An 11502-nucleotide genomic window follows, 5' to 3' on the forward strand; every position below is an offset into this window, starting at 1 on the left:
TGCGAATTGGATATAACGCCATTTGAGCGAAAGGAACTACGTCGTGCGAGTAGGAATAAGTGATCGTACGGCTGCCTCGGCATAGCATCGTGCTAAGCGGGATGCTGCTGGATGTTTCTAGATGGCACCCTCACGCCTCAGTCTTTGTTTGGCCTGCGTACACATCTCACGTATTATCGCGGATTGTGCTTTCCCCTATATTATATATTATTCATCATAACGTAATTTTTTGATAATGCGGTGTTCTTCGGTAACACAACTACAACCGCGCTCTAGAAGAACAGACTGTAGTTTTGGTGTTTGCGTTGCCCTCGTGGCACGAGGCTTGGTCCCCCGCAGCCCCGCCCCTCTGGCCCCCATAGCACCGCCAACAATTCCGCTGTTTATTTTGTACAATAACGAGCAATCCGTGCGCCCATTGGTCGTGGCCGTCCGTCCGTCCCAGCCAGCAAAACTTTTTAACTTGCCTTCTCTGTGCTGCATGTCGCTATGTATCTCGATTGCTCGCTCTGTCTCTGTCTCTCTATTCCCCTGTCCCCTCTCTCTCTCGTCCCTCCGCTGTACGCCACCCACTTCTCTCCCGCTATCTCTCTCCCCATCTCTCACCTCTCTCACCTCGCTCTCAATCTCTCTCACCTCTCCCTAACCCTTCCCTCCCACTGCTTGTCGCCTTCCCACGCTCTCTTTCCATTTATCTCTCTCTCTTTCCTCTCTGTCACCTGCATGCCAGTCAGCCAGCCAGCAAAACGTTTTGTTTTTCAAATATCGTATTATGTACAGTATGGAGGTAATGATGTAATGTATTTGGTATCCGTGCCGGTTTCATGAAGCAGAGCTATTGCGCAGGAGCCGTGTCTCACAGGCGGGTCGAGGCTGCCAGTCAGGGGCGATGCCGCTGTGTGATGTGGCCAGATCAAGCAACGTGCGGTGACATTTTAAAAATCTGTACCGCAACACACGTGACCCAATGTTTTTGAAAAGCTCTAGAGAGCCCCTCTCAGGACGGTATTTGGCCTACTCCTCCACAGTGGCCAGACGACTTGGAATATAGTGGCAGTACCCACCCTTTGCTCCACCACACACTACCTGCCAATCGATTAACTGTGCTGCTCCCAAATTAGACTGCTGGATGGATGGCGTGGGCGACCGAATGCATTTGCAGCGTCATCACGGTGCAGCGTCATCGCCATGCAAATTGTATTCATGGCACGTGTCGATCGCATTCTGCAGAATGGCAACGTCTTCGACTACGGCATGAAGATTTCAAAAGTGGCCGACTATTACGATTCGGGCAACTTGACCTGCTGCTTTGCGAGCATCAACGCCAGCGACCTGCAGAGGGAAGTGTCCTCCCCGATAACCGTGCATGGTAAGAACGCCGCTAATGTGTCACTCAGGACGCCTTAAAGCCTGTTTTGTAACTCCCAATTAATATAAATTTCTACTTCCAAGCATTTCACGAAGTACGTATCGGTGGGCTCGTACAGATGTAATGACTGTGCTTGTCACTGTATGGTGCCGGGGCTTACGAAGCCACGGCGGGTAATGTGTTGTCATTATGTGCAGCCCGGGTTATGGGATGTAGTACCAGCCCTAGCGGGGCCTGGGTGAGCGCTGGTTAGTGTGGAGGCACCGCGAGCAGTGTGCGGTGCGGGCTCCCGGTGAGGTAGCGAGAGGGAGCGTCAGCCAGCCAGGGTTACCTTGGGCATGATACGCTGGTTGACCTGCCGTCACGTGACCGGACGATATTGGAGGAGGGCCACCGGTGGACGGGGATCGCGGGGCGGTCACGTGGTCCAAAGGAGCTCTCGGGAACCTTCGAGAAGGAGCTTGAGAAACCTAGAAGGTGGGCGGGGTGAAGGGCGGAGCCAGCCCCAGCCCGGGGGAATATAACGAGGGCCCCGTGAGGAGCTCGAAGTTCTTCGTGTGCTGGTGTTACAAAGATCCATGTCGGGGAGAAGAAGCCTCGAGCCACGCGGTCCGGGACCCAGCTTGTGGTCCGGACCGAGATAGCGACCCGTGTCTAGTTCTGCCGTAGCGTGGCTGGATGGGCATTCGAGACCCGAGTGTAGATTGTGTTATGTTATGTACTGTTGTGTAAATAAATAGTGTTGCACCTAAGATAACGTCTGCGACTCAGACTCACTACACATGTTTAAAAACGAGCTAAAACAGCAGCAAGGCACGACGCCCACAATTCCTTGCCACATATGTCAGGTGACCACCACCATTGCATGCATAATACTCCACAGCCTTGCCCAGACCACCATCTCAACAGCTGAACATGTGTCAGTGATTGTATTTATAATTTTCCAAATACCCTGATCTCTTGTCAGCTTGCACTGTTCCACAACCTTGCCTTGCTTTACATGAGTAACATGAGTAAAGCAAGGCTCGTAGTGGACATCTGTGAAAAAGAGCTATACAGTGGTACCCTGAAGATCGAACTTAATTCGTTCTAGAAGGCCATTTGAACACCATATTTGTTCGAACACCGAATTAATTTCCCCATAAGAATTAATGTAAATGACATTAATTTGTCTTCTTTAATTGTTTCCAGACACAATAAATCTTTCATTATAAAGCATTTTTACACGAAGTTTACAGTAATTACATGCATAAAATCATCAAAAAACAAGAAACACAATAAATAAATGGAATAAATATATTGAATAAATGAAATAAATGAACATTGAACTTCACTTTATCTGTAGTTGATGGCTTGAGTGGAAGGTGGTGAGGAGGAAGAGGTGGTAAAATCTTTGTCTGGGCAAGCATCATGCACGCTGGCCATACGCGTCTCAGTCGTACAGGTTCTTTCAAGTCGCGATTGCCAGTTCGACCTCCGAATTTCGTTCGGTTTCTGGGGCAAAAAATGTTCGGAAATATCGTTCGAACACCGATTTGTTCGAGTTCTGGTGCGTTCTACTGTATAGCTCATCTGATTTCGACAGTATAAATGCATATTCTGATTCTGATTTTGAGTGTGCGGTGGGCCCGTGCTTCCAGACGCTTTGTTGAGTCAATGGTGAGAATTGATGGCAGCATGCATTCAGAGACGCTCGGCCGACGCGTTAAAATTCCTCGCTGTGCTCACCAGGAAAGCCGATGATGGCTTTGGCGAAGAACGAGGAGGTGTCCGTGCAGCCATCAGAGAAGTCGGTGGTGCTCGCCTGCGAGGCTCTGGGCTACCCCCTCTCCATCGTACGGTGGACCCTGCCGGACGGAACGGTAACCATGCCGGCGAGATTCGCACACACACACGCACACATACACATCACACACTCACACACACAACGTACACACACACACATACCAATGCCCTCCATTTGCCACAAAGTGATATCACCACGGCGCCTGTGCCAGGCCAGGTGCACTTTGAGGCCACGTGAAGTGTTGAAGGCACGCTGACAGGAGGTCTCGGGACAGACCCAAGTGCCATTGGTTGGCTGACTGAGATGACCGGTAGCACTAGCTGTACCCCCTACTGTGCACAGTTGGCACACGCACACACACACATGCACACACATGCACACACACACAACGCACACACACAACGCACACACGCACACAGCCGCACTGCACCGTGGCGTCGGTGCTCATCTCCTGTGTACGCCCCCCCCCCCATCTCCCGAGGCCAGCAGTGGAAATATTCTATGCTTCTATAACGGGGGTAAATCTGTCTGTGGAACAACCACTGTTGACTTCCCAACAAAGTGGTACTCGCTTTACGGACCCCCCCAAAGGGATGATGGGACTGTGAGTCGACAACCCAGCCAGCCAGGATGTGAATATCGCTGCTGTCCGATTGCGAGCTGCTGGCTCTGCCCGCTGAGCCAAGCGCCTGGCGGATGACACGTGCTGGGACGTGTTCACCATATCACAGCGTCTCTCTGGCACCCGTAATTCACGTGACAGTGATTATACCAAGGAAAGCGAGTCTCTGATATGCAAGTTGGACTCACCCCCACAAAACGCAAGAGTAGTGGTGTTCAAGGCCTGGGTTCGATCCCCTACTCGGGCACCTCTCTCTGCGTGGAGTTTGTATGTTCTCTTGCCCTCTTTCAGTTTGGGTTTCCTCCGGATTCTCCGGTTTTCTCCCAAGACTAAAAAATAAAAACGAATAAAATATTTATATTGTTGGCCAAAAAACATCGCAAATGTCGTGCAATTAACTCCTTTGGGATTACACATCAGCAGTAGCAACATCGCCAGCCCTGTGAGACTTGGCAGGACCCTCCTGAAAGAAAAAGTCCTGACACTCAAGAGAGCTTTCCTGGGTTAACGAGCGCAATAACGTTTAACACTAGTAGGGCGTTTGCGATCAATGTTATCGCGTAAATATAAATGTCGTTAAACCCGCCACCACGCGACACAGACAATTAGTAAGGTTTGTCGCGTAAACAAAACGTGCCAATTAGTTTCTAGTTAGTTTAACACGTAGGCTTTCACGACCAATATTATTCATAATCAACGTTTTTGGGTTTAGATCGCATTATTTATAAATGTGTCGTAACCCTCCACCACCCGACACGGCCAATCAGTAAAAAAGTGTCACGTTGACAAAAGACAAATCGTTCACTGCTTTAGCCCACCGGTGTGTTGAAACGTGAAACCACAACATTTACAATTTTTGTTTCTAGTTCAGCACTGACTGGTGTGTTGGAGAGTAAACCCACAACATTTACAATTCGAGTACTGTGACGTTATCCAATAATAATCAACGCTGACGATGATTAATTCAGACGAGTTTGGAGCCCGCTTTGTGACACGACCGTGCTGTGTTTTGCAGCAGTTTAACACAAATACTTTCGCGACCAATATTATACTATTTGGGTTAGATCGCATAAATATATATGTGTCATTGACCCACCATCACTAGGCACCCACCATCGCAATTCTGGCACATCGCCTGATGAAGCTGGTCCCAATCACGAGCAAAACGTCACAGTACTCTAATTATGAATGTTGTGGGTTTACCCTCCAAGACGCCGGTGTGCTCACCTAGTAACTAACTGGTACGTTTTGAAATATAAGAACAGGTTTTACCCTTTCTGGCAATAAAACAGGAGGTGTTAAGATGTTCAAACACCAAATAGAAACCTCTTGCAAGGCATCAAGTCTGCACGAACCACACGTACTTGTGGTGAACATGCAAACAAACATGCTCTGAATCTATATTTGCATTGTCTTTGAAACGGATTGGCCTCCAGCAGAGACAGCCTTCTTCATGGCCTAGTCTCACCAGTGTCAGACCAGAGAACGCCAAAAGATGAACAGTACATATACAATGCCACACGTGTCAGAGCCTTTATAGCTCGGGGTGAGCTGCTATGTCATGGGGTACCTTTTTTCCATTGTCAAAGTGTGAAAAATAAGAATAATGGTACGTTTTATTTCGATTTAAAGCTTTCGTGACTGCAGGGATTCATCTTCTTGGTTCTTTCGGTAAAGTCACGTAGAAGGGAAGTAATAAAATAATAAAAATAAAACATAATAAAACAATTCTCACGACGTTTCGGCCACAACGCAAGCAGCCATCCTCAGGCGAAGAATGAAACACCCCAAGCTTGGAGCGTATATTTAAGCTGGGTTAGAGGGGGGGGAGGTGGGAAGAAGAGCGCCTAAACAAAATAATTTGCATATCAAGAGGAATTCAGCATATGGAAAATGCGTAGGAGGTGGGCGGGGGGGGTTCCAAATCAATACTATGCCCGTGCAGTCATACCTCGGTATACGGGTACGTTTTGTTTACGTGACAAACCATACCTATTGGCTGCGTGTGGGGTGGTGACGGGCGGGTTTAACAATGTGTTTATATTTATATGATGTAACCCCAACAACAACAAAAACCCTTTCTTTGTCACTGTTTTTGCAGCAGTCCACCATTTCGCAACAAGTGACGGTAACGGGCGTCATCAGCAGGGTGACCATCAATTTGTCCGATAAGTTTCCCTCCAAAGTGACGTGCAAGGCCAAGAACCAGCACGGAGAGGCCGAGAAGTCCTTCGTCTTGACGCAGGGTCAGCATCTCGTTTCTCAACGTGTTCATCATCGGACAAATATATATTTTTTAACCAACATAAAAGAAACGTGACATGCCAATTTCAGTGGAATGGCAGGCCACCAGGAAGGAAGCGTGCGTGGGTGAGGGTGGCGAAGGTGGATGAGGGTTGTGAGGGTGGCGAGGGTGGGAGAGGGTGGCGAGGGTGGGTGAGGGTGGATGAGTGTGAGCGAGGGTGCGAGGGTGAGCGAGGGTGGCAAGGGTGGTTCTGTTTGTAAAGCCAAGCCCATGTGCACCCACGTCACGGTCCCAATTTGAAAACTGCCTGGTGGAGAGATGTTAACTACTTTGTCTGGTACAGTCATACCTCGGTATACGACCGCTTTGGAATACGTAGAATTTGGTATACGTCGTGTTTTGACGAGAAAAAAATGTCTTGGGATACGACGTCTTGCTTGGGATACGACGCGCTTGCTAGAACTTGTATGGGTCGGGATGAGTCACCACGTACCCGCGTATACCCCGTTCACGACTGAAACTAAGCGCCGCTCCTCAGTCTGCCTGTAGATCTCGTTCAGTGCGCAACCCTCCTCTCAGCAACGTAAAGTGATGTTAAATTTTATTTGTATTTCAATTTATTTTAATTTATGTATGCATTTATTTTAATTTATGTATGCATTTTAGTAATAAGTAGTGTCTAAATTATTTTATACAAACTCATTAATTTATAATATGCCATATAAAATATAATTTATTATACTCTGGAACGGATTATTTCCTTTCCCTCTATTTCTTATGGGAAAAATTTGTTTGGTATACGTCATTTTCGGTATAAGTCCTCCTACCTTCTGGAGCGAATTAACGACGAGGTACCACTGAAAATGGGAGGTCGTGGGTTCGATCCTGACCCTGACGCCCGTATGTTTGGAGTTTGCGTGTCTCTCTCCCCGTGGTCGTGTGTATTTTTCTCCGGGTCCTCCGGTTTTTCCCTTCTACATTTAGAATCAACATCACGCGTTTAGAGTATTTGGCTGCTATCAATTTCCACGTGATAAGCCACTTTGTTGAGCTCTCATTTGTGGACAGGTCGCTTCTGATAAAGAGCTACATAGCTCAGTCGGCCTTACCTGGTAAAGTATTATACATGTTTTAGTTTAATAGTTGTTGATTAACTAGGTAGAACCACAGAGCAACAGTGCTCTACCTGTCTGTGTGACACGACGCCTTCGCCGATAGCCGTCGCGCTATAAGGATGGCACGGATCCCAGATGTAGCACACGCGCAATTATTTGTCATGCAAAATGATTCCGTAGCTCTCCTGCGCCCCGTGGTTTTGTTTTGACAGTGAAGGAAGATGACAGCAAGACCATCATCATCATCGTGGTTGTCTGCCTCATCATCGCTGCTGCTATCGCCGTCGTCCTCGGCCTCTACTTCACCAAGAAGGCCTGCTTCGCCAAGAAAGGGTGAGCCCTGCGCTTTGCTCGTCCGCCGTGTTCATCATCATTGTTCTTGATCTGCTTGCCGTGTTCTTGATCCTCTCGCTGTGTTCTTGATCTGCTTGCCGTGTTATTCGTCCACTTGCTGTGTTCTTCATCCTCTCACGGTGCTCTTCATCCACTCGTCATGTTCATCGATCACTCGCGGTCTTCTTCATTCACCTGCCGTGTTCTTTATCCGCCCCCCGTGTTCTTCATCCACTCGCCGTGTTCTTCATCCACTCGCCGTGTTCTTCATCCACTCGCAGTGTTCTTCATCTGCCTGCCGTGTTCTTTATCTGCTTGCTGTGTTCATCGACCACTCGTGGTGTTCTTCATCCACTCGTCATGTTCATCGACCACTCGTGGTGTTCTTCATTCGCCTGCCGTGTTCTTCATCCACTCGCGGTGTTCTTCATCCGCTCGCCATGTTCTTTATCTGCTCGCCGTGTTCTTCGTCCTCCCCCCGTGTTCTTCATCTACTCGCTGTGTTCTTAGTCCGCTCGATGTGTGCACAACGGAACTTTTGTTTGTTTGGTGTCGGGCACCGGTTAGCCGCGTATATAGACACGTCTAGCGATAAACTTTACGCTTGTACCTTTTAACCGAGAAAGCGAAGGGAGCTGCCGTGGTGCCGTGGGCAGTGCCCGCTAGACTTGGAATCCACAGGTTGCCAGTTCAAAAAGAGGCTGGCGGGATTAATAAACCTGCCCCCATTGTTGAAACTGACCTGCTGGGAGATTGTAATGAGCCGGTGACCTGTGCATCGCAAGTCCAGCGCACTGACCACTACCCCACGGTACGGTCCGATACCCGTCTTAGACATCTTTAAACGTCACGTGGCCTCTCTCCCTCAGTTCGAAAACGATCAACGAGCCATCGTCCCCCGGTGGTAATGCGGAATCGATACCTCTGAGAGTGGATCCTGCTGTCTGGTGAGTCGACGTTTCACTCGCACCACTGCTCAAACGTTACCGGCCACCGCCGGACTGTGCCACACCGCGCATTGTTTGGCGCGGTGTCCGACATTCCGCTCCACGCCCGGGAGCTGGGGCATATTCGCCGCGTGTTTTCTATGTATGTATGTTGAACTTCTTTCGCGCCGTACGTCTTTGCCAATCGTGCTAATCGGAGGTGTAATGTGGCCACGGGTAACACGCGCCTTTGTCTCTCTGTTGCAGATGGATCCTTTGCTCAAGCTTTACGTCCCTGATTGTCCTGTGAAATTATGAGAAATCCAATGATGAGAAAATCAATTAATCTAATAGCAGAATGAAATGCAGAGGCAGGAAGCGAACTTTAATTGCGGCTGTGCCATTGTTGTGCCGTTCATAGTCTGCAAAGCAGGGCAGGGATTGTTTGGTTAATCACACAAAGACTGCGTTGTGGTTTAGATGTGAGTTTTTTTCTGTGCATTAAACCATTTAAGGAGGAGCCTGCTTCAATAGAGCCAAAAAAATCCGTCTCCTTATTTAATCGCATCTCCCTTTGCGTTAGGCAGTGGCCGCGATCCTTTTATACTCTCCCAAAATCTTTTGTGAAATGCTACCAAACCTGGCGCAGAGATAATTAAAACATTCCCCCGTAAAATTATTGTTGTTGTTATTATTCCAACAAAACGTTCGCGATCTGTGTTCTTATCACGGGATGAGTGTTGAAGGCTCGCGTGTGTAAGGGCACACCGCACACGAGCAGGATACCACCCAAGGGGTCTGCTGTCTCCTGGCCACCTCCATAGCACAGCAGGTTTGGGAGTTTCACGAGTGCCTACGTGATCCACCAACCCTTGCCTCCAAAGTTCTGGGTTACAGAAGTGGAGCACCACGCGAACGTCAGTGGATGTACGGCTACTGGGATTGGAATTGGCCTGCACCTACACTGGAGTCTCAGCCTGGTGTTCACTTGCCCCAGAGAGCCACGTTTTGTTCATTCTGAAACATGTGTACCACGCCACTTCTGCATTACACATCCGCATGCCCCCGCTTGCAATGCTGCATTGGGTTTCGGATATCACGCTGTGTGTTTAGGTTTGAATGTGTTTTAGTTTATTCAAAGTGGCTTCCTGCTCAAACGACCATCGACGCGGTCCTCATGTCCTGTTTACAACCCTGAGCCAGTCGTGGAAATGTCGTTCCTATGAAGGGGGGGAAAGTCTCTTTCGTACAACCACTGGCCACTTCCCCACAGAGTGGTCCCTATTTTATCTACCCCACATGGATGATGTGCTGAGTCAACTGCCCCCCCCCAACCAGGATTTGACCTCGCAACCTTCTGATTCCGAGCCGCTTGCTCCGAGTAGCCACCCAGGCCGGGCCTAAACCATTTTGGGTGGCGCCGAGAATGTTGATGGCGAATGGGACTGGGTGGAAATCGTGGTGGGGAGTGTGACGTTCATTGAAGCCTGTCTGTGATTGGCAGCGTGGAAACCGAGTCGGAGGATGTGTCTGGTAGCACGGTACTGTGTGCATTATATTGTGAGTCTAATAAACACATTTGGAAGTTACACCATTTTGTGTCCCATGAAGTTTGCTGTAATTCTGCTACGAGTTGAATCGCACCAGAGGCACGGGGCTAAGCTCATAATCATGATGATGTGTGTATGTTGAACTTCTTTCGTACTCTACGTAGTCAACCCTGGTAATCGGAGGTGCGGGGGAAGGACAAAAAACTAAACACAAAAAGCAGTTCTAAAGAAAAATGTTTTCAATCTATTCTTAAAGTGCATAGCTCCAGTGGCTTCTTAATATCCTAAAGAACAGTGTTCCAGACGGCCGCAGAATGGCATCAGAAAGTGCGTGATGGGGTGACCGTCTTTGTTCGATGGCAAGCCAAAATTTGGCGCTGCGATGATCGGAATGCGCGTGATGATGGTTTATGCTCCTTGACATAGGCGAGGTATCGTTCACTAGTGACAAGCACTTTGTGTGTGATGAGTGCGACCTTGATGTTTCAATTTCTGCCCCTGGAGATGGAGTTTAAATGGCCACCTCTAAGTTGCATGCCCAGGGTGCTGACCGTTACCCCACGTCAACGGTGGCAGCACGGTACGATATTATGGTACGGTACGAAAATGGGGATATTTTGTCGTTCTATTTTCGTACCAACTCAGGTTAATTAGAGGCTAAGCTTCTTAATTTCTGATACTCATTCTACCGCCTTATGTAAATGCGTCTACAGGAATTTAACGCATCAGTTGTCAAGAACTAAAACGGCTGGCAAGATTCCCTTCTCAAAAACCCACCGCCGTTGATAACAAGTGAGAGTTTTAAACGTTTTTAATGAAAGTGTTGAAATTATGCCACTTAGGATTTAAATGTTTTTTTTTGTCAATCCGAGACAAAAAAAAGTGAAACATGTTTGCAGAATGTTTTTATTTCTCTAATAAGGATCTTTCTACGAAAAAAAGATAACTCAAGCAAAACGATGAATTAGAAACTTGCGTGTTATCCATCCATTATTCTCTAAGCTTTTTCTGGTACCAAATCACGGTACTATTTTGAGTTCGAGAACGAAACACGAAAAGTACAGTGGCGAGCTTGCCAGCCCAGCCCCACAAGCGTCACACTCCGCGCACTGAGATCCGAGACCCGGCAGAGACCCGAGTTCGATTCCTGCCCACGGCCACCAACACCAGGACCGGTCACATGAACCGGTCCTGGGCCGACCCCAGGGTCAATTCGGTCTCAGCAAACGAGTCGCCTGGTGCGATGCGTAATTAGACATCGCCACTGGGGAGACGAAGGCGGTCGGGCGTGGTGCATGCAAACCCACCCCCTCCCCTCGCGTGCCGTGCCGGCCTTCATAGGTGCGACTCGCTAACTGCACTTGCCCCGACGTCTTGTTGAGGCTATACGGGGGGTACGGAGAGTGGGGAGGGGGGTACGGAGAGAGGGGAGGGGGTACGGGGAGAGGGGAGGGAAGGGGGGTACGGGGAGAGGGGAGGGGGTATGGGGAGAGGGGAGGGGGGGTACGGGGAGAGGGGAGGGGTACGGGGGGAGGGGAGGGGGGTACGGAGGGAGG

At 48.9% G+C, this 11502-nt stretch overlaps 1 protein-coding gene across 1 annotated transcript in view; it reads left to right on the forward strand.

Annotated features, from left to right (window-relative positions):
* Positions 1-11502, forward strand: part of LOC144942898 (CD166 antigen-like) — a 34348-nt gene that overhangs the window by 16127 nt on the left and 6719 nt on the right. Inside the window, exons 10-14 of the mRNA XM_078869900.1 lie at positions 1231-1369; positions 3101-3231; positions 5879-6023; positions 7350-7470; positions 8340-8417. Coding sequence (XP_078726026.1) covers positions 1231-1369; positions 3101-3231; positions 5879-6023; positions 7350-7470; positions 8340-8417 — 614 coding nt within the window. The remainder of the gene's footprint in view (positions 1-1230; positions 1370-3100; positions 3232-5878; positions 6024-7349; positions 7471-8339; positions 8418-11502) is intronic.

Source organism: Lampetra fluviatilis, chromosome 29, assembly GCF_964198595.1.
Source record: "Lampetra fluviatilis chromosome 29, kcLamFluv1.1, whole genome shotgun sequence".
NCBI classification, from domain to species: domain Eukaryota; kingdom Metazoa; phylum Chordata; class Hyperoartia; order Petromyzontiformes; family Petromyzontidae; genus Lampetra; species Lampetra fluviatilis.